At 45.6% G+C, this 27,799-nt stretch overlaps 1 protein-coding gene across 9 annotated transcripts in view; it reads right to left on the bottom strand.

Annotated features, from left to right (window-relative positions):
• Myh10 (myosin heavy chain 10) overlaps positions 1–27,799 on the bottom strand; it is a 164,877-nt gene that overhangs the window by 46,089 nt on the left and 90,989 nt on the right. For all 9 annotated transcript variants that reach the window (XM_042282237.2, XM_015992360.3, XM_015992356.3 and 6 more), the window contains 9 exons: positions 17,797–17,860; positions 15,550–15,648; positions 13,618–13,761; positions 13,311–13,406; positions 11,980–12,098; positions 11,119–11,271; positions 6,820–6,993; positions 3,308–3,481; positions 2,608–2,722 (listed from right to left, as the gene is read on the bottom strand). In XM_042282237.2, coding sequence (XP_042138171.1) covers positions 2,608–2,722; positions 3,308–3,481; positions 6,820–6,993; positions 11,119–11,271; positions 11,980–12,098; positions 13,311–13,406; positions 13,618–13,761; positions 15,550–15,648; positions 17,797–17,860 — 1,138 coding nt within the window. The remainder of the gene's footprint in view (positions 1–2,607; positions 2,723–3,307; positions 3,482–6,819; positions 6,994–11,118; positions 11,272–11,979; positions 12,099–13,310; positions 13,407–13,617; positions 13,762–15,549; positions 15,649–17,796; positions 17,861–27,799) is intronic.

Here is a 27,799-nt window from a genome sequence, read left to right as displayed (position 1 = left end):
CCTCTTGCCCAAAAGATCTCTCCATCTTGAGGGACAGAGACGAGTCTCTACTTTGGCTCCCTCATCTAACTTCTGAACCTGGCACTGACCTTGTGTGTGAAACACAGTCCTCAAACCTGGCAAAGCCTGGGCTTGCCTCTCTGCTGTATTCTGCTGTACAGCAGCATGTGGCCTCTGAGATCTCTTGTCTCAGATCTAACCACCTGTCACTTACGCTGGTGGGCAACAGGACTTCCAGCCAAGAGTGACACTGCCAAGTGAGCCAACACTGGGTTACTCTAGAGCAGAAGCCAGCAGAGCCAAACCAAACTTGGGGTAGAGAAGACTCACCCTGTTCTGCCAACAGTGGCCCCTGCCCTCAAGCCCATCTGTAGCAGGGCAAGGGCTGAAAACAGCTGAGCATATAGGGCAGCCTCAGGGTCAGACTCAACACAGAGGAACAGGGTTGGAAAGCCTGGGTGCCAGCGCTCGGAAAGACAGAGGTAAGGATTCTCCCTCCACACATGGCCCCAGCTAAGATCCATCGCCTGTGTCCCCTTGTGCACTCATCACTCAGGCCACCACCCCCAACCTTACCCACCGAATCTTGGATTCTAAAACCTGGCCCTCTCCAGTATCTGACTAAACAAGGGTGGATGGAGCAAGCCCAGGGAGCCGGGAGAAAAGACAAAGACAAACCCAGTTTGCCCAGATTCCTCACTGCATGACAGGCTTGTTCGGGGCAGGGTACGGATCTCTGACGCTTTCCGATCATCTCTCAGGCGCTCAGTGGAGTATCCGTGTGGCTGTGTACGCAGGTTAAGCGTTCAGCCAGGGGCTCACAGGACAGTTTGGGTACAGAAAGGAGACAGGGGGCCAAAGGGAGTTCATGCTACCAGAGTGTGTGCGAGCCCAGTGCTTAGTTTCTCTTCCTCAGGCTCTGGGGCCTTCGTAGGGCTTCTCTGCCCCTTCCCTGTCCCCTCCTGCCCCCCTCACTTCCAGGGGGTTTCACCCCATCTACCTAGGAAACAACCCACCTTATCTACATATAGACTGGGCAACCCTATGGAGATGCCCTTTATTCAATGAATGCTAAGCACTCCTCCATTTGGGTCAGGCCACTAGGGTTGAGTCTGGCCTCAGACATCACCCCAGCCTCGCTTCCTGCTTCCTGACCCTGCTGCCCAGCCTTACTATCCAGCCAGAATGGACTCCCGAGCGCTGGCTGTTCCCACACCAGAACACCCTACCCGCTGCTTTCCTGCTCCAAGCCAATCCTAACTTGTTCTTTGACCTAGGAGGAGGAGGGCCTGAGTATGACCTACCCCCTGGGGCAGGCAAATATTTATGACGGCCAGTACGACATGCCACTCCTCTGGGAGACTTTCCATAGCCACACTGCCAACTCTTCACCCGGGCCTGGAGTGACCTGAGCCTGGTCCTTTCTCCTGCTTCCTATTCGGCTTCTCAGATCCCACGGTGATAAGATTTAACACATCACAGTCCAGAACAGCCCCACTCTGAAACTGTGGGCTGAGCAAGGCCCGGCATCCTCTGCTGTGTACTCAGACAGCATTCTGGACTAAGCAGGTCATTGCAAGGGATGCAGCGCACTTGCAGGAGGCCGGCCTTCTGCTAGAGCTCCTCTCGTACAGGCTCAGGCCCATCACTTCCCGGGGCCCAGGCATGCATGCAAGTGCTATGCCCCGTCCTGCAGGCTCCCTCGTATTCTTGCCCGGCCTGGCACACATGGTCATTCATGGGTAGACTGCCCTTCACACGGTCGCTGTCCCCTGAAGATATTCTCTCCATCCCTCTTTCCTATCGCCTTCCTTTGCCTTAATTGCCCAAATCCCTCCCTGTCTCTCCTGTTTCTCTCTCTCTACCTCTGAGAAGATGGCTGGCCTAACACACCTTGGGATGTTCTCAAGAAAGCAGAAGTGAGTCAGTTACTGAGTCAGTGGTGGTCGCCTGAGGCCCACCGAGGAACAGGGACGTCACCAGGATGAAGGGTGGCTGACCGCCACACTCTAGGGGTGTGTTCCTACTGGGTCTAAAGAAATACAAGTATTTTGTATCCTAGTAAAAAAATCTAGCCTGTGGTAAATGTCACCAGAAATCAGAAATCACTGAGGTTTCTACACACAAAAGGACTGTGAAGAGTCATGAAAACAGGCAACTGAACTAACTGTATACAGCCTATCCAGGTGTGGACTCACTAGCAACTGTGTGTGTCTGCGCATGCACATGTGCATGATGGAAGCCTGCTAGACGTGGGCCAGCACCAGGAGAGGATCTTCTGGAGTTGTCTGTGCCTGTGCCTTTAGGTCACAGCCTCAACTGTCACTGGGGCGGCCGAGAGATCCTGTAGCTTTTGTGGCTCTGAATGTGTAACGCTTCCATACTCTTCACAGCACCTGACTGAGGGGACAGGTGTCTACATTTCTTAATCCAAGTATTCGTAAAATGGGCAACTTCTGATAACGGCAGCCCTGCTCTAGGGAAAGATTTTAAAGTAATAAAAACATATGGATATATACAAACACACATATATGTGAGAGAACCATAGTAAACCTTAACTACAGGAGATTCAGGCCAAGCTTAACTAAAACATGAGCTCATTCTCACCATCCTTCCAAAGCTCAGCCACGAATCTGTCCGACGACTGGTGCAGGAGGGTGGCCACGTTGTCGTTCAGAGGGTCCATGTTCTTCATCAGCCATTCATCAGCCTTATAGTCCACCTGTCCCACACCAAAGCCAAGTGGGATGAAATGGAGAACACAAAATCGAACACGACAATAATTACCACCTTAAGTCTTCATCAAAAACTTTCACTACTAAACAATCCCTAAACCGGACTGTCTCCATGGCCAGGTAGGTATCTGTAGTAATATATTTAAAAATGCCTTCACGTTCATCACCACCTTATTCCACAAAAAGTACGGGGATTAAAGGTGTGCACCACCATGCCCAGAGGTTCTTTCTCTCTTTTTGTGGGGTGTAAGTATGCCCATGTGGAACCCAGGTCCACTGAGCTATACATCACTCTCTCTCTATCTTACACTTTGAGCAGAGTCTCCCACTGATCCTATAGCATGCCGCTTCAGCTCAACTGGCTGGGCAGCGAACCCCAGGGACCCATTTCTCCACCACGCCTCCCAGCCCTGGGGTTACAGGTGCATTCCATCACGCCTGACTCTTACGTGGGTGCTGAGGATCCGAACTCAGGCCCCACGCTTGTGCTACAAGTACTTTACCCTGCTGCGCCCTCCCTGCGGCCCGCCAGGCAGCACGTTAATCCAGCTGTTCGGCCTGAGGGTTCTCACCTTCCCTGCATAGTGGATAATGCAGAAGTCAGCTCTGTCCTTCAGCTGCCGTGGCTTCTGAAACTTGGAGTGGGAACCTTGCTCCTGAACCAGTTTTTCGACAAAAGTCTTATCGGTGGCTTTAGGGAACCAGCACTCTTCATCCAGGAGGGCCAGCACACCAGGAGGATTGGCCTGATAATGAAAGGCAGTGGGGGCGACAAAGTTGACGTTGGTACCATGGGGGCGACAGCTTACTGCTAAAACCATTAGCTTGAGGAAGAGCTATGAAAAAACCAATCTCTAGAGTGGAAAGTATGTCCAAGCCATAACCAACTAGTAATTCAAACATGATCATAAACTGCGATGATCCATGTAGAAATGGAGAAGTAACCGAATAAGCCCTGAAATATGTACATTGTAAGTAAACTAATTACAGGTAGGTACTCCACAGAGGCATCAAATACAGCCGTCAGAAAGGAGCCGAGGGAGGAGAGTGAGTATTTTATGTCAACAGCTGTCCGGATACACTGCAACACTCAAAACTAACCAGCTACCTCAGACGCTTTCCATGCTCAGCAGCTTCAGTTTTTGATTACATAATGACTAAATAAGTGGTATCATTTCTTACTGGGAAAACACCTAAAGCTATTACTAAGTACAGCACCGTGTGGCTGTCTGAATGAAATGTCCCCAGACTCTGGCATTTGAATAATCAGTCCCCGGGTGGTGGTATGTTCGGGGAGGCTTGGCCTTGTTGGAGGAAGCACTTGAGGTTTCAAAGTCATACACCATTCCAAGTTCACTCTCAAGCTGTTCTTGCTACCACAATGGCACTTTTATCCCCCGGGAACCCTAAGCCCAAATAAACTCTCCCTTCTATAAGTTGCCTTGTTCTATCACAGCCACAGGAGAATGACTGGTGAATTATGAGAGGTGACAACGTAAGTCACCAGTCACTTTAAAAGGCCTTGGCAGATCCAGAGACAGAAAAGATATCGGCGGTAACATGCTGGGTGTGTGTGTGTGTGTGTGTGTCTGCTAATGGGGATGAGGATTTTAGCGGGGTGAGGTTATGAAAACGTAGAGTTGGTTGTGATGGTCAGCCAGTGCCATGAGAGAGCACAAACCCACTGATTGAGCCTCAGCAGGTCGCCTGAAGTATGTGAATTCCATCTTAATAGACAGCAGCGCTCTACGTGGCAGTGCCTCTGGGCCACCATCTACTGCTGCAGCCCCAGCATGGCCAGCACGTGACAGCACAGAACTCACATTCTGCATCGTCCTTATAAACAGGTACAAAACTTTAGAATCCATGTTTTCACATATTTATCGGGTGAAGAGCCAGCTGTATATGCAAATACTATTTGAAAGGCGAGGAGAGTTTATAGTCAAGTACAAATAAAGCAAGGTGATGACAGACAGGCACAGGCACCAGCTGACTGGTCTATAAAGTGCATAGGACATGGGAATCCTTCTATAGTGAGACCCTTGCTCCAGGCTCCTTCTCAAAGAACTTTCAGGGTTTCTGATCAGTTCAAGAGGGCGAGAGTCCATATTACCCAAGACTGTTACCCCTGAGGAGCCATGGTCATAGTGTCAGGCAGTGAGGGCTCCTGAGCCAGGATCATAGCGGCAAACAGTTAAGGTTACTGAGCCAGGATCACAAGGTGCGCACAGTTGGGGCTAGTGAGCCAGGATTCCGGGGCAGGCAGCTGGGGCTACTGTCGGGGTTCGGAGAAACGAAGCACTACACCAATATTAAGGCCACAGAAGCATCCGTCTTTTACTATAATTTTCAATTTCCAATCCCCTTGAATGAAAACATCCCTAAATTCTTTTTTGTTTTAGATTTATCATTTGTTATGAGTCTGAACTCCCCTCCTCCTGCTGGTGAGCGCCTAGGCATATCCAGTTACTGTGACCCTGCACCTACCCAGGCCAGTGCCTTCTAACACACCACTTTCAATGTTGTTTACCCTCTGAGTTCTGTCAACAGATCTGCCCTAGAATATTCTCTCACTTCCTTCACAGCATCTGCTTCTGGGAAGACTGTGTCCCTGTCGGTCTGCTGTGGGTGACTCTCCTGTGTCCCTGTCAGGCTGCTGAGGGTGACTGTCCTGTTCACTGTCGGTCTGCTGAGGCTCTGACTTTTCTCGATGCATGGCGTATCATGCACAGCCCATGCCAGGCAAAGCTGTGAGCTCCCACTGTGATCTGTTCTTTGGCCACAAGCCTGGGACCTGGAGGAGCATTGCCATGCCCGAGGCTCTCCTGTGAGCCCCTAGCTCCCTCGCCCTGCGTTTCTAGGACACACTCAAGAGTCTTTAAATTCCTGTCCTCATCCAACAATAGTCATAGTAATACATCTGTAAAGATAACTGAACACAGAAAGAGCAAATCCTTTCTGCTGACTTACTATTTGCTGTGAGCTAATCCACAAGACTGAAATGTCTCTGGAGAGGAACGCTACTCTAACTGGTGTTTCAAGGCACCTAGAAGCAGCTCCCCTCACGGTCAAGGTAATCCAAGACTTCCTGCGTTAATACACAGCTGTGGTGCTTAGAAAGGTAAAATGATTTCTTTTGTGCCAGCCAAATAAAGTTTTCTGCCATAGTCCTTAAACTCAAATTTACGTGTTAGATAGAACTACCACACTAATTGGGGTGACTGTTTCCTGGGCTCCTTTCCTTCCTGACAGCTGGACCACTCAAGGTCTACAGACACTGAACCTTTACCACCTTTAAACACCTAGACTGGCGATAACCAAAGGCTGTGTGGCAAGAAAAGAGGCCAGGCGAGGCCTCTGAGCTGTAGCAGCAACACATTAGCTGTTGCTAAATGGTTAGGAAGGTCTGTGACGTGTGGACCCCACTGAGGAGGCTGTGGAGTGGACCCAACACCACAGAACAACAAAGTGATGTCACTGTTTAATTATGCTTACTTTTTCCTATGTTTTGGCCAATAACCAACATAAAATAAGTGAAGTTAATACCTTGTTGCTCCAAAGCTAACTGCCAGGCAGGAGAGACCCAAGTCAACGAGAACATAACAAAGAAATAAATAAATTCTGATGCTAAGACTGTCCTCAAACATGTATCTGCCAGAAGAATGCCCTGCCAGCATACTTCAGAAAACAAAAAACTGTCAAAATAAAAAGCACTTACCAAAGGGCAAACTTAAATTCAAATATTTAGAAACTGAATTTATGTGACACAACTTGTCCTCAGCTAAGCGTCCCTGTACTGTCCCTGCATTACCTAGGAGGGAAGCGTACCCAGTGGAGCCCCACACGTCCTTTGAGAGGCCCACAGCACATCACCCAACACCAAGATGAGCGTGAACACAAGGACGGGGCGGCCAAAGCCGCATGTAAGGAGACCTAAGCAAGGCTCTGACCGCAAGAGCACCTGCTTAGACACAGACTGCGTTCCCACAGACTGTCATTTTCCTAGCCTGTCTCAGGTTATACCAGAAGAGAATCAAAGGCCTTGCTCCAACAGAATCGGCAACAGGCGGGAGGAAGCACTCACGGGTCTCTCGATGAGGTCGATGCAGGGCTGCAGGTCGAGGCCGAAGTCGATGAAGTTCCACTCGATGCCCTCGCGCTGGTACTCCTCCTGCTCCAGGATGAACATGGTGTGGTTGAACAGCTGCTGCAGCTTCTCGTTGGTGTAGTTGATGCACAGCTGCTCGAAGGAGTTCAGCTAAAGATGGCGTCATCGTCCAGTCATGGGAGGGAAGACAAGGAAACTTAGTCATCGGGTGACCCCAAAAGCTCATTCCAAACTATTTATGAGGCATCAACAATTCCACTTTTAAAGTTTGCTGTTAGTGGTCCTGTTGAACGCTAATGCTACACTGAGGGCGGGCTCTCTCTCTCAGTCTGCCTCTCACTCTGTCTCCCCTCAGTTCTTACTAATGAATGATTAAGGACCAGAAATAAAAACATGAATGAAATAGAAGTGTGGGTGGGGGGTGGAGGGTTGGGGGTGTTGGGAAGAGCAACACCACAGGGCCTTGAGAGGGCCAGACACAGACAGCCCATGTGAGCTTGCGGGCCTGTGAGCTGAAGGGAGCCTCAGATAGACACTGACTGTGTCCCAGTCTCCTCTCCACTGACGCAGCAGACTCCACAGTGATGTCAAAGACAATTAAGAATCAACTAACAGCTGGGTGGTGGTGGTGTACGCCTTTAATCCCAGCACTCGGGAAGCAGAGGCAGGCAGATCTCTGTGAGTTCGAGGCCAGCCTGGTCTACAGACCGAGATTTAGGACAGGCACCAAAGCTACACGGAGAAACCCTGTCTTGAAAAAACCAAAAAAGAAAAAAAAGAATCAGCTAATGAATTGTCACTGGGAGCACAGCCCCAGCCTGACATACAAACCTCCTCACTTTTCTATGAAGGTTCTCTGGGTGCCAGGTGCCTGACCTCAGCCAATATCCCACGTGACACTGCCCTGCTGTGTAGCTGAGCAGCCTTCATTCATTACTGCCATTGCCTGATGCTGTTTCTCCCCCCACCCCCCCTGCTTCCTACTTTTCTGTTGAGTGGATAGATTAATTAAGACATGTTGTTTTCATAATTTACCCATCCCGTAAGTACAACCCATATTCTAATTCCATGTTGTTCACACAAATAGAATGTACCCATAAATAAGCTCTTTCGTTATAAAAAGTGACCTTAAATTAGAAGTTCAATCAGTCTCCATGGAATAGCACCCCACAGCCCGGGATGACGGTTCGCTGTTTAGAATAAGGCCACACTGGGAGGTCACACTGCTTGTCTTCCAACACTGTGTATCACTAAGTCTCATAAAGACAAGCTACATTAATACTTGTCTAAGTGTTAGGTTTGTTCCTGTCCATATAAATGGATTTGCTTTGCCTCTGGGTTTATGACATGCTATTGTATTCAATTACATGCAATAGAGTCTAAAAATAATGAATATCTATATTTACACTACCAGCTATATTTTAAAGATTTATTTACTTATGTATACAGTGTTCTGTTTGCATGTGTCCCTGCAGGCCAGAAGAGGGCATCAGATCTCATTACAGATGGTTGTGAGCCACCATGTGGTTGCTGGGAATTGAACTCAGGACCTCTGGTAGAACAGCCAGTGTTCTTAACCTCTGAGCCATCTCTCCAGCCCTATTTTAAAGATTTTATTAAAATCTTTGTATCTGTGTATGTACGTGTGGCATGGGTGTGCAGGTGCTCACAGAGGCCAGAGGAGGGCCTCAGATCCCCTGGAGCTGGAGTTACAGGCAGCTGAATGCTGCCTGACGTGAGTGCTGAGAACTGAACCCCGGTCTTCTGGAAGAGCGGCAAGCATTGTTAACCACTGAACCACTTCTCCAGACCACAACTGTGTTTTAAAGTAATTCTGGTTGCAGTATTTGAGCCCAAGGTGTAAGCATGCACGCACTCTACCACTCAGGTAGATCCCCAAGTTGAGACCTGGTTGGGTTTTATTTTTTTATTTATTTTTTGGTAAGACTCTATGTTGCCCTGGCTATAGACCTTGAACTCAGAGATCCTCTGCCCCTGAGTACTGGAATTAAAGGTATGTGCACTAATACACTCAGCCTATATTTTTTATTATTTTTAAAAATTATTATTTTTTGTTTGTTTGTTTGTTTTTGAGGCCAGTTTTCTCTGTGTAGTACTGGCTGTCCTGGAACTCACACTGTAGACCAGACTGATCTCCAACTCACAGAGATCCACCTGCCTCTGTCTCCCAAGTGCTGGGATAAAAAGTGTGTGCTACCACGCCTGGTTTTAAAATTAATAATGCACGACACTAATTTTAGATGTACAAAGAGCTTCATTTCAGTCCAACTTGCACTTTCTACAATCAGCTGATCACTCATTTCTCATGACCCTTCTAGAAATAGTCTGTGCACTCATAAAGGTGCATAACCTAATTCTTTTCTCTTTTATTTTTATCAGTACATAAAACCACCTCATTTTTTATTTATTTGTATTTATTATATTCACTGTGAATATAATATTTTTAACTTTCAATGATATAAGTAAACATTAGAGAAAATTATTAGCAAGCAACACCAAATAGTAGACATGATCTGTTTGGTAAATGTGGTGCTGTCTTAGTCCTGTGTGAGAGGTTTTAGCCCACCTTCCACAGAAGCAACAATATCCTGAAGATGTAACTGTTACAGCCTACCAGATCTTAGGCCTTAGCACAGGGAGGAGATGGTCTCCAAATTTTTTAGACAGTTGACATACATTAAATCCCATTAATTGCAATTGCAAGAGCCAATCTCTAACATCCATTATACAACCCAGTGCCTCTAGGAAGAGCTTCCAAAGTGAGAAATTAAGGGATAATCTCTAGGTGAGAGGACCTGTATGCTTTCCAATAATGGTGCTCCTTTGGGAATGTGGCCTTTCTGATGAAATGCTACCTCCCTAGAATGTAAATCATCATAATTATACTTTTTAAAGTACAGCAATCAGAACAGTAAGCCTCATATGGGGATGGAATTTTGTTTTGGTTAGCCACTGTGTCTCTCATGATGCCCACCTAATCCTGAGAGGTGCGGTGTCTAGTGAATGAGCAACTCCACAGGGTTTTGTTGAGGTATTTCAGTTACAGGCACTCTAAAAGACGTGGGTTAGCTGTAAGTAGACTGGTACAATAGGAAACTAGGGACACTGAAACATGGCATCCTGTTTTAGGAAGCTCAAGAGTTTAAAAGAAACGGAATGGGAACATCCAGGTAAGAGGATGTGCACTGTCACTGATCATCTACTCTCCACAGCTCTACCAATCCGCCATGGTATCCTTTCCAAAGAGTCTCAGATTCTTAAGAAATAAAGAGCTTCCTCTTTGGGCAAGTTTGAGAGCTATTTCTCAGGTTATTTACACGTCATTTGTACTAAGAACTCACACAGTAGAGTTGCAAACTGAATGGAGAAAGCTGCTTTCCACAGCGATCCAGTTTTTAGGAGGATAGACAGCATTTTCAAACAGGACAGTTCAATACTCAACGGTGGCCAAAGCGACACTCGTATCACAGCAGCAACGATCTAAAAGTCACACCTTCGACATGGTCCGTCAGCGGTCGGCAGCCCACGGCTGTGGAGAGTCTCTGAAAACTCACAGCAGTGTGTGCCCAGAACCCTTTGCTGTGTTGGTGGTGTTTGGTCGATGATGCAGAATTAAAACCCATCATCACACTGTTTTCACAGGACACAGGCCATCATCTTGCCATGTACTCCTCTCAAATTGCTCTTCTTGGACCCACTGCATCTGGCCACCTTCACTCTGGTCCATCACCCTGGCCTCCTCAGGGTGGCTCTACTTTTACATCTCTGGCCCGCTCTTCCTTTGGCCAACTCTGTCTAGACACAGCAGCTTTCCAGCAACTTCTAACCTTTGATAAATACAGAACCACAGGACTCTCCACCCAGAAAGGAAGGCTTCCTGAGCTGGCGGCTTCTTGTCCTTCAGGGATGTCTAACTGCAGAACACTCCCGCAGCAATCTCCAGGCCCCGGGTAGCGTGCTCAGCATTCCCACCGCGACCTCACACACACAACATGCCCATCACCACTCAGCTCTCCCCGAGCTTGCGGCCTCAAGGCGCCTCCCCAGCTCTCTGTCTCCCAGCACTTTCACTCTGTGAACTGAGTGGTTATTTGCTGTCTGCTGTTCGGCCTTAATCAAAGAGCAAGGAATGGACCTGCTTATTTCTGACTGCCTGGCACTAAACTGCACACATAAGCAAACCGTAACGTTTGTTAGGAGAGTAAACAAACAAACAAACAAAAAAAGAGCAAAAGGGAGGGAGGTGAGGAATACCTCAAAAATTTCAAAACCAGCAATATCCAGGATTCCAATGAAAGACGCTCCCTGGCGTTTGGTCCTATCCAGCGCTTTATTGATGCGGTGAACGAGCCAGCGGAACAGCCGCTCATAGGTAGCCTTTGCCAAGGCTTCCACTGCAAAGTCTGCCTGTAATTAGATAATTTCAACCTTTATCCAGGAGGCGGTCTCAACAAAACACTGTAGCTGTAATATGGTACCCAAAGCTACACAGAACCCAAACACTTCAAATGGCATTTACTGCTGAATTCTATCTCACTGGGACATACCAACAGAGGCATTAGCACACTCAAGGAGAACTGTGGCTAATTACTTTAGGGAATGGGCAAGGCCCTCCCCCTGGCTTTAGAGCCCGGGGCAACAGCATCTCCCATCAGCCTGGTTTCTTGTCAGTTGCCCCTGGGGGTGGGGAAGGGGGTGGGTGGGGATCACTTTCCAACCTTCTTAATCAAAGCTATTAATGTCCTTAAAAATCAGCACAACTAAACAGGAAGTATGGTCCCTCTGCTCTTGCTGTGCTACCCTGTAAGACTTTGACAGCACAGTGGGAGCCTTGGTCTTGTTCGGCTGCTGTGGAACATCAGATCTCTCTATTAGATTATTTGTCGGCTAGGGGACAACTGGAGGTGACAGTTCAAATTTACTTACAAAAATCAATCTAAAATTTCCTGGAAAAAAAAAAAGTAAATAACTACAGAAAAAACAAACTCATTTAATGCCACGGCAGTTCCTTCCATGTGCTCTTGCTAACTCAGTTTGGCGCATGCCAAGCAGAAGGTTAAAGCCCACAGCTTATCATTCCACTGCACTTGGGAGAGCGGTCACCGCCCGACTCACCTGTTCTTTGGTCTGGGCTTTCTGGACGTAGTCTCGGCCGACCTTGATCCGGGGGGTGAGGATCGCCCGAGTGAACTCCATCACATTCATCCCAAGCAGATGGCAGAGTTTCTGGGCAACTGCAGTATAAAAGTCTCCTAAATGTTCCATTTCCACATGGTCTAATCATGGCATGTATGCAATGGAAAACTCTAGAAACTCTTGAAGTCTCTCTAGACAGTCTTGAAGTGTGACAAAGCTTTAAGTCTGGTGAAAAATGCTTTCTGTTCTTCTGGGTCAACAACACATCAGTGAGAGACAGCAAACCTTTGCTCTCCTGGCCTTGTAGAAGAGTGACCTTGTCTACCTATGGCTCACTCCAAGATCTTAAAGCCAAACTGTACTGTAGCATGTCTTACCTTAAATCCTAAATCACTGCACTAAGTTGGCCATGCCTGGGTGAGAGGCACACGGTGGGTGGAGCCTTCTGCTGATCTAACTACATGACCAAATGACACACAAAAGGTCCTAGTGGTCAGAAGTTCAGCAAGATGGCCCACAGCCTGGTCAGGGAATGGAGACCATGACCTAGGTATAGTGGCACACGCCTTTAATCCCAACACTCAAAAGCAGAGGCAAATGGATGTCTGGGAGTTTGAGGCCAGCCTGGTCTACATAGTGAGTTTCAGGACAGCCAGAGCTACACAGAGAAACCCTGTCTCAGAAATAAAACAGATAATAGTGACCCTGATACAGGAGGAGAGTCAGTCCCTCAGGAGTCACATGGAAATAAACATTAACGAACCTCAAGTGGGTTACCAAAAAGGGCTTTGGGAGGGGGGGTCTGTGTTCATGTGTGTGTATGTGCACATGTGCACATGCATGTGGAAGCTACCGGGCACTCTTGGATGTTGTTACTCAGGTGGCCTCCACCTTACTTTTGAGATAGGCTCTCTCACTGGCTCAAAGCTTACTGATTATGCTAGGTTGACTGGCCCACTCCCTGGCCATAGTGCCCTGTGGATGTCCCCGTGAAGCCTCCTAGGCAACGGGTTCATTTTCCTCGGAAACAATCTGTCAGCGCCCAATACCTGCAACCACATCCTCTTGGTGTGCGAACTTGTATTCCTGACCAGTGTTTATTTAAATCCATTTTCCACATTTAGAAACAGAAAATCTTCACATCAGAAAATCTAGATTCCCAGTGAGTATGGCACATCCTGCATCCCTGTACTCAGGAGGCTAAGGCCGAAGGATGTAAGAGTCCGAAGCCAGCCTGAGGTACATAGTGAGACCCTGCCTCAAACCCCCAACCTAAAGGAAGCAGACAGAAACAGTGTCCCTCAGTTTACCTGTGTTTTCTGGCATGGAAGCTTGGTCGGTGTTTCTCTCCTTTTTGAAAGAGATGTTTCCAAACTGCAGCACTGAGGACACGACCTTGAGCATTGCTTTGTATTGATGAAGAGAAAACAGAAAAGCCTGTCAAAATGCAGCAGAGACACACCCCAACTTATCTGGTGCCAAAAACTGGCCCCATGTGACTTTCCGTAACTCTTTGGGGTTTCATAAAACAGAGGACATTCTCATTAGCTTCCCAGTTACTTTCTAATTTGGGTTACTTATAGCAAATTGCCAGGAGTTCTAGCAGTGTAGACGTACAGAGGATCTCTTCGTGGGAGAAACCCATTATCTGCATCGCTTCCATGGTCTCCTGAAAGTTATCCTTGTCCTGCTGACCAGGGATGGGGATATAGCCATTGGAGAGGAATCTGTAGTTATTAAAACCTTCGAGGAGTAAGTCAGCTAAAAGGAAATATAACAGGACAAAATGTAATTCACACTCATCGACAGACTGAAATACTCTACTATGGGCATCGAGAACTCAGGAGAATGGGCTTGCCATCAACCCATCTCTGGCACATTTTTCCTTGTTAATTCATGTGTGTAAACAAACAGTTTTCCAGTAGTTGTTTCAATGAAGGAAAAAAAAAGATGTGAACATGTAAATACACCTGCAATCTATTTTTTGGCATTAGTGACTTGTACAATATTCTATTTGAAACTGCACGACTGAGAAACAAGTAAAATTTCCAGATTTAAAAATTTTCACCATCATTTGAACGAAAGTTTTGAAATTCTTATTCTGTATTTTTATCTTAGCAGGTACCTGGTTCTCTTGCTTTTCTGTAGAGAATTCCCCTGGATTACTCCTTTCCCCAATTCTTAACTATATCACATTGAACTTTTTATATTTTTATTAATTGTTTTTCATTTATTTTACATACCAACCAGTTTCCCCTCCCTCCTCTCTTCTCGTTCATTCCCTCTGTCCACCTCCTGTCTACCCCCTCCCCCATCCACTCTGCCCCATTCAGAAAGGGGCAGGCCTCCCATGGGAGTCACAAAGCATGTCATACCACATTAAGGCAGGACCAAGTTCCTCCCCCTGCATCAGGGCTGGGTTAGGCACCCCTGCATGGGGAACAGGTTCCAAAAAGCCAGCTCATGTGCCAGGGACAGGTTCGGATCCCAGTGCTAGGGGCCCCACAACCAGACCAAGCCTCACAACTGTCATCCACACTCAACTTCTATAGGAACTGTTTGCTTCCCCCACACCTTTCAACGCTTTGGAAATCTTCTGATTAATTCCAACTGCAGAGTCATTGCTTGTCCGAAAATGGAAGCCTCAGAGGTTCTTTCTTTAAAATGTACCATCTTGAGCGTTTGTCTCTTTAGCAATTCTGTGTGTGGCAGAGTTTTCACCCCTGCAAGTTTCCCTACTCAGTTTTTAGTTCCATGTGTTGACAGTATTTTCTCACTAGGTGAGAAAAGTCTATTGCATCATGCATCTACGCAAAGCTATGTAATATATATAGTAACTGCAGAAACATTGAACCTAGGACTCAAGGAACAAAAAGTTGCACATCTTCTCTCTTCTTAGTGTTTTTGAGTCAGCAAAAAATTCTTGCCTTAGCTAGACAGGGTCTCACTGTGTAGCCCTGGATGGCCTGAAGCTCACTATGTAGACGAGGCTGGCCTCAGGTGTACAGAGGTCTATCTGCCTCTGCCTCCTGAGTGCTGAGTTTAGACCACACTTGGCTTTAAATGGTTTTATTTTCAAGAATTTTACATCCTACTCTTCCAGCCCTAAGCTTCCAGTCCTTGTGAGTCACACCAATATACAAGCACCTCACTTCTCACTCATTCTAGTGCAAATACAGTCTGTATTTAGTTGTAAATTAGGGAATAAAAGCTTTATTCTACATTTTATTAAGTAACCCCTCCCCCCATTTTCCACTGTATATGTTGGAACAGAATCATAAAAGATGGCTTTTAATTTAAGACAGGGTCTCTTTATGTATCCCTGGCTATCCTGAACTCTCTATGTAGACCAGGCTGACCTTGAACTCACAGAGATCTGCTGGCTTCTGCCTTCCAACTACTGGAATTAAGGGTGTGTGTCGGCATATCCAACTCTAAATTATTTACAGAACATTTCCAAAGCTAACACAGCACAACTCCCACAGCTGCCCTTCAGTGCAACAGTCAGAAGCTGACTGGGTGCAGGGGAGTGGGGACCCCGTTACTCACATTTCAGGTGCTCCCCCGCTCCAGATAGCAGCTGGTAAAAGATATGAAACGTACGTTCATCTTTAGCTTGACGAACAGCACGAGACTTTTCCAGAAGGTCTGAGCAGAGAAGGTTAAGGATTTAGTTACTAAGAGGGGGTCCTTCTACAGTGTCTACACACAACTTTCTTTCTCGGCCATATATCAACTTTGTTACAGTGAACCAATCAATCTGTATGAGACAAAAAAAAAAAAAAGCAGCTTATGATTCTTATTAATTTTCAGACTCACTGAAAAGATTGCAGGTGTTTCCTTTAACCCCACTGTTATTGCACCCACCACGCAGTCCTGTGGGCTGTGTTAAAAGAGCACAGCCTAGGAAGTGAAGGCAGCTACTAAACATGAACGGTAGATGCTATGTAACACCGGACTATGACAGGCTTACAAGTAAGGAACAGGCGCAGAGAGAAGAGCCGGAGAGACAGTTAACGACACGGAATGTGTTCCTTCCCTCACTGCTGTGGCTCACAGTGAGCATCCATCATGGTGGGGAAGCCATGGCGGCAGGTGCATGAAGCCCGTGGTCGCACTGCATCCACAGTCAGGAAAGACAGATGGGTGCTTGTCCTCGGCTTGTTTCCCCCTTTTTATTCGATCCAGGACCTCTGCCCATGGATGGTACCGCCTACATGTAAAGTGGGTTCTCCCACTTTAGCTCGGAAGAGACAATCCCTCACAGGCCTGCCCAGACAGTGTCTACGGTAATTCTAAATCTCATTTAGCTGACAATCAAGATTAATCATCACAGTGCGACCTAAAACATGTGCCTGGCCACTCTGCTCCTGTGACACCCCCTTGGTTAAAAACCTGGCCCTCCATCTTTGCACATGCAGCTATGATCAAATGACATCATTGCTACACTGACCACTGGGCTTTTTATTCCCTGCACTGAAGCGTGAGATACCATTGACTAAAGCACGAAGCTATCCACCTGCCTGGGTTTCCTAGAGCAGAACGCCGTGGAAGCGGCACCCACATTTCAGACAAAGGACACCCATCTGTGAATGCAGGGCTCAGTGTAAGACTTGCTGGGCTCTCTGTACAGTGCTCAGATGCTGCTGTCGTGTCGAAGGGTCCACAGGCACATTGGGTGCTCATGGAATCTGTTTCATTGCTTTGCAAACCGATGACATCTTCTGGGGTTACCTTTCCTGGGGCTACCAAATGAATTAATTCTGTAAGTGCAAAATGCCTGAATTTTTAGTTATACTAACTCCACCATGTTCTCATCATTTGGTAAAAACAAAACAAAACAAAACAAAAAAAAACATAGTCTGATGAATGTTATTAACAGAACAGTACGGAGCTAAATGACCAATTCACTATATCATCATCCCCTCCTTGGCTTCAAATGTATAAAATTCTAGTCTTAATTCACAAGAATTTTTATTACCTAGCCATCATATATCAAATGAATTTCTATTACTGGAGATATTTATTATCTCACTAACCAAACAGTAATTTTGTGTGTGACAAGGTCAAATCTAGGGCTAGGCAAATATCCTACCAACTGAGCTATATTCCCTGTCCTCCTAAATTTGTTTCATACAGATCTATTATTCCCTCGGGCCATTCTATGCAATGACATTTCTTAGGAATATTCTATGTATCTGATGTGTCCTGTCTTCGCTATAACTTTATTAAATTACTTGAACTCTGTAACTCCATAGGTTTGTCTCATTGAATAGAGGCACAGCCTAGGATTGTCATAAGAATATGGTAAACAGTGGGCAAAGAGCCACAGCTGTCCAGTCATATAGCACACAGTGTAGGCCTCTCCACTCTCAGGCCCACACGTTTGTGGCTGGTTTTAAAGATTTGTTATATTTATGAATACTTGTAGGGGCCTGTGTGAGTTTCTTCTGTGCAGCACATGCATGCAGGTGTCCACAGAGGACAGAATGGAGTCACATGCAGTCGTGAATTGCCTGACATGGATCCTGGGCACCAAACCAGTGTCCTGCAAGAGCAGTATGAGTTATTAACTTCTGAGCCACCTTTCCAGCCCCTGTGGCCTGTTTTCTAAAACAACAACAACAACAAAAATATCCACACCATTTTGGAGCTGATAACCAGTAACTGGAAGTACCTGCATGTGTCACAATGTCGCTTAAGTCCTCCCACCAGGTCTGATATCACAGATGGCTGCTTAAGCGTGCAGGGGAATGAAGCCATTATTTTGGACTGTGCAAATGTGAAAAAGGATACATGTTTCAATGTTGGCCCCAACAATATAGCCAGTTACATCAAAGTTGATCCGAATAAACTTGCCCTGAAAAGAGAGAGAGAAAACTGGAGGTAAATGAGGACACCGAGGACCCGAGCACTGTAGTAAACCAGACAATATACCCTCCTGACATACAAGGAAACACCTCATCAATGGAAACAAGCAGCAGTAGGCTAGACCACTGTCCTGGACTGTGACACAATAAATCTAGAAACTGTGAAGAAAGGATGAGATGAGCCGGAGAGATGGATCAGTGGCTAAAAGCACTTACTGCTTAGAGAGCCTGAGTTTGGTTCCAAGAACCCACATCAGGTTCACAATGGCCTGCTGGAGATGCTGTGAATGTGTTGCTCTGATTGATTGATAAATAGAACACTGACTGGCCAGTAGCCAGGAAGGGAGTATAGTGTAGGCGGGACAGGCAGAGAGGAGAATTCTGGGAGGAAGAAGGCTGAGTCAGGAGACGCTGCCAGCAGCCATGAGGCGAGGTATGATGTAAGATACCGGTAAGCCACAAGCCACATGGCAAGGTATAGATTTATAGAAATGGGTTAATTTAAGATATAAGAGCACATAGCAAGAAGCCTTCTACGGCCATACAGTTTGTAAGCAAAAAAGTCTCTGTGTGTTTACTTGGGGGGCGCGAGTGGGAGAGATTTGTCCCAACAGCTGGCAGGCCGGGATACAGGAAAACTTCAGCTACAGCACCCGTAACTCCAGTTTCAAGGGGCCCTGCACCCTCCTCTAGCTGGCACCCATGTGCACGGCACAGATATACATACATACACATAAATGAAAAAAATAGTAAAATCTTAAAAGGTGGAAGAAAGAGTAAAGGAATGACCTGCCCCACCAGTTAGAACTTGAAAGCTTTTCTAAGTAGTCTGAGGCAGGAGGCGTCTCAGAGGAACACCACAGCCAGACTTCAACTGTTTGGTCTGAAGTTTTCAATAGTAGAGATGATTTTTGCAGAACAGAAATCCATTAAAAAGTAGAGAGTGAGAGAACTTGAATAGACACAATTATAAAAAGTAGCAAAGCAGAATAATGTCTTCTTAAATGCTAAACAGTTTTATAAACACTAGGCAACCTGACCCCTTATATACCCCTGGGAGAGACAAGGCTGGGGATAAGGCTCAGTGACAGTCGGCTGGCCTAGCGCGCACAGACTGAGTTTACGTCCCAGCATTCCCGCCAACAGACAAAAGCATTTGGAGAAAGAGAAGCAGTGATTGTTTCGCAATTCTTCGACAGTTATTACACCGAGTACCCACTAGTAAAACAGAATGAAAACAAGAAAGGCGAGACTAAGATGAACCGGATGGCAGCTTTCTATATTTACAAGATATAAGAGGCCAACTGAAATACTTCGTAAGGCAGGAACATGCCGATGACTGGGAAGGGCTTACTCCAGAACTGCTAAGCAGTATCGACACCGGTGAAAAGATACTGAAATTCACCAGTGAGGGGTTAGAGGCCCTCCTCTGAGGGAGCTGCTTCTAAACTTCAGGGGAAGTGAAAAGGACTTTGGTTACTTGCCATATGAATCACACACACACACACACACACACACACACACACACACACACACACACACAGAGCTGCCTCTGACATCTGTTCACTGTGAACCTCACCACATCCATTTACACACAAGAACAAACAAGACAAACTGGTTTTTTCAATTATGTTCCTCGAAAGTTAAGAGTAGCTTACAAAAGGTATCTCTAGTCTTCTTCCACACCTTCTTACTTATTGAGAAACAACAGGTTGTGCTGGTCTGAATGAGAATGGCCCCCACAGGCTAACAGATTTGAATGCTGGGTCCCTAGATGGTAGATCATTTAGGAAGGACGAGGAGGTCTGGCCTTGTTGGACGAGGCATGTCACTGGGGTGGACTTTGAGGTTTCCAAAGTCTTGCTTTCTCTAACTGTTTCTAACTTGCAGATCGGGTCAAATGTGAGCTCCCAGCTTCTGCTCCAGGGCCTGCCTGCCTGCCAGCCACCTCACTCACCACAGTATGATGAACCCTCTGAAACTGCAAGCAAGCCCTCAACTGAACGCTTTCTCCTGTTAGCTGCCTTGGTCATGGGGTTTCCCCACAGCAACAGAACAGTAACAACATAAGCCCATTTAAAGATGAGGCATTAGTTACCACCGTTAGTCTCTCAGGCAATGCCATTCCTCTATTATTATTTATTATTTATTTGTATCTGTGTGTGCCTATTACATGGGTTTATGTGTACCACATATATGCAAGAGTCCAGAGAAGCCCGCAGAAGCTATCAGATCCCCAGAACTGGGGCTGCAGGTTGTTTCTGAGCCACCTGACATGGGTGCTGGGAACCAAACTCAGGTCCTCTAGAAGAACAGCAAGTGCTTCTAACCACTGAACTATCTTTCCAGGCCCCAATCCCATTATTCTTATATTTTTAAACTTCAGGGGTGGGGTTCTAGGGCTTGAACTCAGGGTCTCGAACATACTAAACAAGCATGCCATCAACTGGGCTACATCCCCAACTATTATTTTAATCTTTTTAGCATAGCTAGTAATACTTATAAACAATGATCCAATTCCTTGGATGATGAAACAGCACAATGTTTCAACACAGAATAAAAATAAGATCACTAATACTCCATCTGTTCCTAAGATTTAGAAAATGCTTCAGTGGATCCATATGGTCATTACAAGACAGTGCATTTTATTCTACTTTAAAGATAAGTTTATTTTGTCTTTGTTCCCGGGAAGGACTCCCCCACCTCCCAACCCCCGCAAGAAAGAATAAAGTTAAACCATGACTCCATATGGGTAGTTAACTGTTCAAAAAAACTCAGAAACTAAAATTGGGTCCTGATGTTATAAAAGCGGGTTCAAATGCTCCATGCAAAACAGCCATTCCATCCACACCATATCCTACTGAGTTCATGAAGAACTGCTATTTTAAGACAGTAGTCAAAAGACAATGCTCTCGTTCCAAGGCCATAACACATGCCAGGACGGCCCAAGCCTCTTGTTTAAACACTGCAGGAAGTCAGCAAACAGTCGGTATCAGCTAATTCCGACTCAAGAGAACAGTCCACTTACAAAATTCATTCTATCTAGTAATGCCAACTTACAGCTCACACCAACATGTCTAACTTCTTCACGGAGTGCATAACATCACACTGCGTAACTAAAAATAGAACTACCACATGACAGCTACACCAGGCCTGGGTACATACCAAAGAAAACGAAGTTGGCATACAAGGAACACCTTCATACCCATGCTTATCAGGGCAGTATTCACAAGGCCAGGACAGAGTCAGCCAAGGTGCCCGTCAATAGATGGATGTGTAGATAAGTACATACAGTGGAGTTATGTGTCCATGTACATACAGTGGAGTTATGTGCACATGTACATACAGTGGAGTTATGTGCCCATGTACATACAGTGGAGTTATATGTCCATGTACATACAGTGGAGTTATGTGTCCATGTACATACAATGGAATTATATGTACATGTACATACAGTGGAGTTATGTATATATATAAATACAGTGTAGCACGAATCTTAAAGGTACTTATGAATAAAATCAAACCTAAGGCCAGGCTTTGTGGTGAATGCTGGAAAATCAGAGAAGCAGAACAAGCCACAGCTACCTCACCTCGGCAGTTCCTCAGCTGATTCTGTTTCCTCAGACTGGAAACCTCTGAGTCCTCATCCAGAATGAATCTCAGCTGAACTGCTGCTCCAAAGCCTGAAAGCTTAACCAGCCAAATGCTTCTAGTTTCTGGTCCTCACGCCTTATATACGTTTCTGCTTTCTGCCATCACTCCCTGGGATTAAAGGCTCGCTTTCTGGGATTAAAGGCGTGAGTCACCATGCTTGGCTGTATCCTTGAACACACAGAGATCCAGGTAGATTTCTGCCTCTGGAATGCTAGGATTAAAGGCGTGAGTGCCACCATTTTCTGGCCTCTGTATCTAGTGGATGTTCTGTTCTCTGACCCCAGATAAACGTTTATTAGGGTGCACAATATTTTGGGGAATATAATATCACCACAATACAGTAGAGTTATGTGTCCATGTACATACAGTGCAGTTATGTGTCTATGTACATACAGTGCAGTTATGTGTCTATGTACATACAGTGGAGTTTGATGCAAGCAGAGAGAAGAATGGAATCATGCCATCTTCAGGATAATGGTGGATAACTGGAGGGTAACGAGAGACAACAACACCGTGGGAAGAGGAAATGGGTGGCTGGAGAAAGGATATCAGAATCCAGGAGCAATGAAAGAAAATTCAGGTTCTGGCTTTCATAATCGTTGATCTATGAGAGAAAGTCCTAAAATAATTCAGCTGTGTGGTGTTTCCAGCATGCAGTGCCCAGTCCCCTCAGCAGCCCCCAGGTCAGTCTCCTTTTCCTAACTGGGTCCACAGTCACTCTAGTCATTACCGCGTGGGCCAGAGAATGATCTTTGTCATAAACATAAAGAACTGAGCGGAGTCAGAAGGGTTCAGAGAAGCAAGGATGCAGGAGTAAGGACGGAGGGACCAGGACCACCCCCTCCCTTATGCTTTTCTAGATCCCACTCAAAAGGAACTAGTATTTCTAAAATCAGCACGTGTTGAAAGCCAAAGTTCTAGAATTAATTCTATCTCCAAGACGTAAAACAACAACTTTATGAAGCTGAATAATACCCACTCTTAAGCCAATTGGAATTTACACACAAAGACACTTAAGGATGCAATAAAATGAAATTTTAAAACTCAACATTTTACTGAATATTCTCAAATAACCCAAAACTTAAATTTCCCTTAGTGTTGAAGATCCTGGCAAATTAGGTGAAAAGCAGGTCAGAGGATGGGCCACCACTCCAAGAGAGGCTGCCAGGAACTCGGGTGGATGAGAGGTGACATTTGCCTTTGGGAGTAAAAGGGGAACAGAATCTGTAAGTGAAAAAGCATTCACTTCAACACACACACACACACACACACACACACACACACACACACACACACACACACACACACTCATTCCCACTGACTGTTTCTAGTAAATCCAGACTAAACTGAGAAACAAATGTCTTAGTTTTATGGGGGTCCTCTATCTCTTAGATATTATGTGAAGAAATTCATGCTAAATATATATACCCTCTCCATAAATCAGAGAGAGAATCTCCTCTGGTACTTGGTCAACCAGAATCTCACCAATTAGAAAAAAAAAAAAAAAAAAAGGAAAAAGGAAAAAGGACATGAATGTGACCGTCCACTATACTCGGTATTGGGTGACATTCACAGCTGTCCTTGGCTGCACATGGCCTGTTGGAAATGCCTGCTGAGAGCATCCTAAACGGAAACTCGGAACTCTGCCTCCATGGGAAACATTTTCCCCCTAGCTTAAGGACTAAACACGAGGCCTTCCAAATGCTGGGCAATAACACTGAACTACATCCCAGCCTTAAAACACAAGCTGTTAGGAATTTCATTTTAACAGGACAACTTGGATACTGCCCATCTTAACTCTATAAAGAAAACTTAATTACCTTACTTAGTTAATATTTGTTCTGAACTGACAAACTTTTCTGGGAAAATTTTCTGGAGTGGCTATCAAAGCATCTGGAGTAATCAAGCCTAATGAATTATTAGTTAGCAGCTACTACAGGGGAGAACAGGTTCACTTTACACTCTGTAATTATTTTCCCCTTCTAGTTTGGCGCCTAATCCATTTCTGTATGAGCCGTGTTTTACTTTGAACACCTGAGCATAGATTGTGACATATGTGTACTATGTTTTAAATTCTATTCTGGAGGTAGCCATTTTCCTTAAACAAAAGAAAGGTCATTTAAGGACCTTTAAGCAGTGGCTAGGGTTTAATCCAAAGGCCAGATGGCCACCTCAAATGTTTCAATTATCCTAAACTCCAGAAGTTTTGCTGTTACTAAAATGAGTGTGAACTAAATGGCCTGTTCCTTAACATGATGGAGGATATCAGACGCTAACTGGAGCCGTGTTAGGAGTTAAAGACCAACCTGACTGAACACGCACATTCTACCTAGGTATGAATAAGATATCAAGAGTCAGCCCAGAAGGCCTGGTGCTTGGAGCTCCGCAGAAGGCTTGGTTCTAGAAGGGTGAGTGTGTGCAGAGTGGCTGATCTGGGGTGCTGGGTTGATGGCACGGACTATACCTCATCTCGGATACTGTCACACGAGCTACAGCTGACCTTTCAGGGACAGCTTTGGTCAGTGGATTAGGGGTTTTTGATGTTTGTATTACATGTGAAGGTGTAAATCTGTGGCTTCGTTTCATTATAATCCAAGAATCAAATCAGAGGGAGAATCTCATGCCTCCACCTTGCTCTAACTACTCGAGGCTAATTATCTACCAGAGGGTACAGCAGAGCTGTGAACTGTTAAACTGCCCCAGGCTGGTTTAACAGTGAAGCACAATTAATAAGGAAATAAAGCACTTGTGCAAACAGTTTTCTGAGAGACCTGTCTGCGGCTTCAAACAACCACGTTACACTGAAGTCCTGGTTCAGAGTTCCATCATGAGAAAGCCATTGTCTATAAACGGCCTCCATCTGGAATGCATTTCCCTTCTCATAAACAGCACTGGACTAACTGTGGATGATTATTTTCATACTGTAATGCTCTCCTGAAGAATCCCTTAACACGAACCACATGCTAGCATCTTTAGAAGAAAAGATAGTCTTCAGGAAATTAGCCAGCTATATCAGATCAAAGAAATGGAACCAAACGGCTTCTAAAGCTCATGGAGTTTATAGTTTCAAATATTTTCACTGCAAGCATGTGGCTTGTAAACAATGACTGCATGAAATCTTACTGTACACACAACTCATCTTTTAACATGGAATCACTTTCAAGATGACACCAATCCTAACCTAAGGCCTGTCCTGTCCATGGAGCCAAACGCCTTCCACACAACTCCAACCCACACTTCTAAAAGAGGATCATGCACATTCTTAGGGGGTGTAACACAGAGTGAGCAACTCCACGACATGCAAGTCCCCGAGAATATGGACGTGTAAAGGAAAATGAAGGCGAGCACTACGGGGCAGGACTCTAGGTTGCCCAATAAGACACTGCCCAGGCCTGGGGTGTAACTGGCATTCAGTGGCATTTTGGTTAAATGGATCCTCTAAGTATATCTACTTACACTGTGAGGCACAGTGCTGGAACCAAGTACTCAGTGAACAAGGCAGACAAGGTCCCTCCAGGCTGCGCTCGCACATTCTCATGGGAAAACGACAATCGAAGTAATTGGCTACTGACTGTGGCGAGGAGAACGAGTGCAATCACTGACTGCAGCAGCTCTGAGGGAAAGATGCAGGCTGCAAACAGGAGCAGCAGAGAACTTCTCAGATGGCGTTCAGACAGCCGGGCAGCTGGGAGGAACAGGGGTAGACCTCCAACACGTGCTGGCGGTTTAACCACCTGGATTCACTACCAGCCTGTTGAGGCCAAGAGAGAAGGTCTGAAGTCCTAGGTATTCTGACCTCCAGCTTTCAGCTTAAGCAGCTGTTTGGTTCAATTTACTGATATAAGACATAATGGAACAAGTTCCGAAAGAAGAAAGATTTTCATTTGGAGTATGTTAAACCTTCGAGATCTAGAAGACATTCACAGAGATACCAACTCAACAGCAGAACTGCTTGGCAAAGAATAGATGCTTAATAATTATAACCAGTACTCAAAGTTTAAAAGTGAGTTATGATCACTGGTTACTTTCAAGTCCCCTAAGAACCAAAGTCAGCACCTACAGAGGAATACAGAAAGGATATCTTAACTGAACAGCACTCAATCAGTGAAATTAATTACATAATTACATTTTTTTTTTTTTGGTTTTTTTTTTTTTTTGGTTTTTCGAGACAGGGTTTCTCTGTGTAGCTTTGCGCCTTTCCTGGGACTCACTTGGTAGTCCAGGCTGGCCTCGAACTCACAGAGATCCGCCTGCCTCTGCCTCCCGAGTGCTGGGATTAAAGGCGTGCACCACCACCGCCCGGCACATAATTACATTTTATGAGAGGACTAAAATCAGATACGTTTTAGTGTTGTGTAGCCAACACCTATGATACTAGCAGAAAGCTACTAAACCATTCCTAAGAAAACAAATGAACAAAGAAATCCCTAATACTGTACAAAAACGTCAACAACTGGGAAATGTCTTGGCTTTTTGGTTGACTCAGAGTTATATCTAAGAATATTGCCTTACTCAGGCAGAAATCTGCAGGCAGGGACTGAAGGAGAGGCCACTGAGGTGTTGCTCACTGGCTTGTTCAGCCTGCTTTCTTATACAGACCAAGTGCACCTTCCAAGAGATGACATCACTCACAGGGGGCTGGGCCCTCCCACATCAATCAACCATTAATCAAGAAAATGCCTAGAGACATGCCCACAGGCCAATCTAAGGGGAGCAAGTCCTCCTCCCTCTCCCCAGGTGACATTAGCTTGTATCAAATCGACAAAAACCAACCAACATCCTCAGGTATACTTTACAAATAAACCCCAGGAGTGTTAGTTTGCTTTGATCTAGAATTCAAATGTTCAGTCAAGAGCAGAAAATTTCAACTTCTGCATACCTGACATTAAAGCCGGTAGTTCTGTTGTGGGAACTGTCCTGTGTATCATCGGGTGCTTATCAGCATCTCTGACCTCTACCCAACAGCACACCGATACCCTCCTTCGTGGCTGAATGTCTCTTGGGAAGCCGCCAATTAAGAATCAGCAAGAGAAATGGCAAGGCTGGATGGAGATGCTCAGCGGTTCAGAGCACTGGCTGCTCTTCAAGAGGACCCAGGTTTGATTCCCAGCACAGCACGCACACTGCAGCTCACAATCATCTGTAACTTCGGGCCCAGGGAACGCAACCCCCTTCTCTTGCCTCCATGGGCACCAGGCTCATAGGCACATGGTACATACTTACAAGCAGGCAAAATAAAAACACCCCTACACATTAAAGAATTAAAAAACTGAACAAAAATGGGCAGTGGTGTCAGATGCCTTTAATCTCAGCACTTGGGAGGCAGAGGCAGTCGGATCTCTGAGTTTGAGGCCAGCTTGGTCTACAAAGCAAGGTCCAGGACAGCCAGGGCTACACAGAGAAAAAACAAATGAAACAAAACCAACTAAAAAGGAGTAATGTCAATTCAGTATATGTCAACAATGGAGACCCTCTAAGGATTTGGGGTAGATTGTAAGATGACCCCATCACTGGCATTCCATCCTTTCACAGAACACCAAAAAGGACTGATAGGACTGATATGTAACTTTCAATAAATGTTTTAGTACCAACTTCTCTTTTATAGGCAAAAATAAGACTACTGTGTATTGCACAGTTTCTCTTGGATTTAGAGTGTGGTTGGGGATGGGGAGGGAATGGGGTGTGGAGAGGGGGGAAGAATCAAAGATGGGTAGCTTGATTTATGTGGTAAAATGAAGGATTTTCCACAAAGCTGTACTTGAAAATCCTCATGAAAAAAAAAAAATCCGCAATCCAAAAATGGGAGCTCACTACTTCTCCATCCCACTAAACATAGGGCTTTTCAACGGGGAGAATTCAACTGTGACACAGAATAATGTGGATGATCCAGGGAAGGACGGGCCTCTAATTCAAGTCTCCCTGGACCTTTTCTAAATGTAGACACAGGCATTCTTATCCTACTTTGGACAAGCAATGCTAAAGGAATTACTAAATGAATTTAGGATTAAGCCAGTTTTCAAATGTTTCTTACTAGGAACAAACAACATTCCAAGCAAACAGATTTCTATTTCCTAATCATGTGGAGAGCCTGGCACACGTTAGCTCTCGAGGCTGAGACAGGGACAGGACTGATAGTGCTGCTCCCCACCTCATGTTAAAGTTCCAACCTCAGCACTTCAGGATGTGACTGTATGTGGAGGAGACGGTCCTTAAAACGATAATTAGGTGAAATGGCCCTAAATAGACAGGTGTCCTCAGAAGAGGAGAGAGACAGA

The sequence above is a fragment of the Peromyscus maniculatus genome, chromosome 8 (genome assembly GCF_049852395.1).
Source record: "Peromyscus maniculatus bairdii isolate BWxNUB_F1_BW_parent chromosome 8, HU_Pman_BW_mat_3.1, whole genome shotgun sequence".
NCBI lineage: Eukaryota > Metazoa > Chordata > Mammalia > Rodentia > Cricetidae > Peromyscus > Peromyscus maniculatus.
Note: the sequence above shows the minus strand (reverse complement) of the source record. Positions and strands in the feature narration are given on the sequence as shown.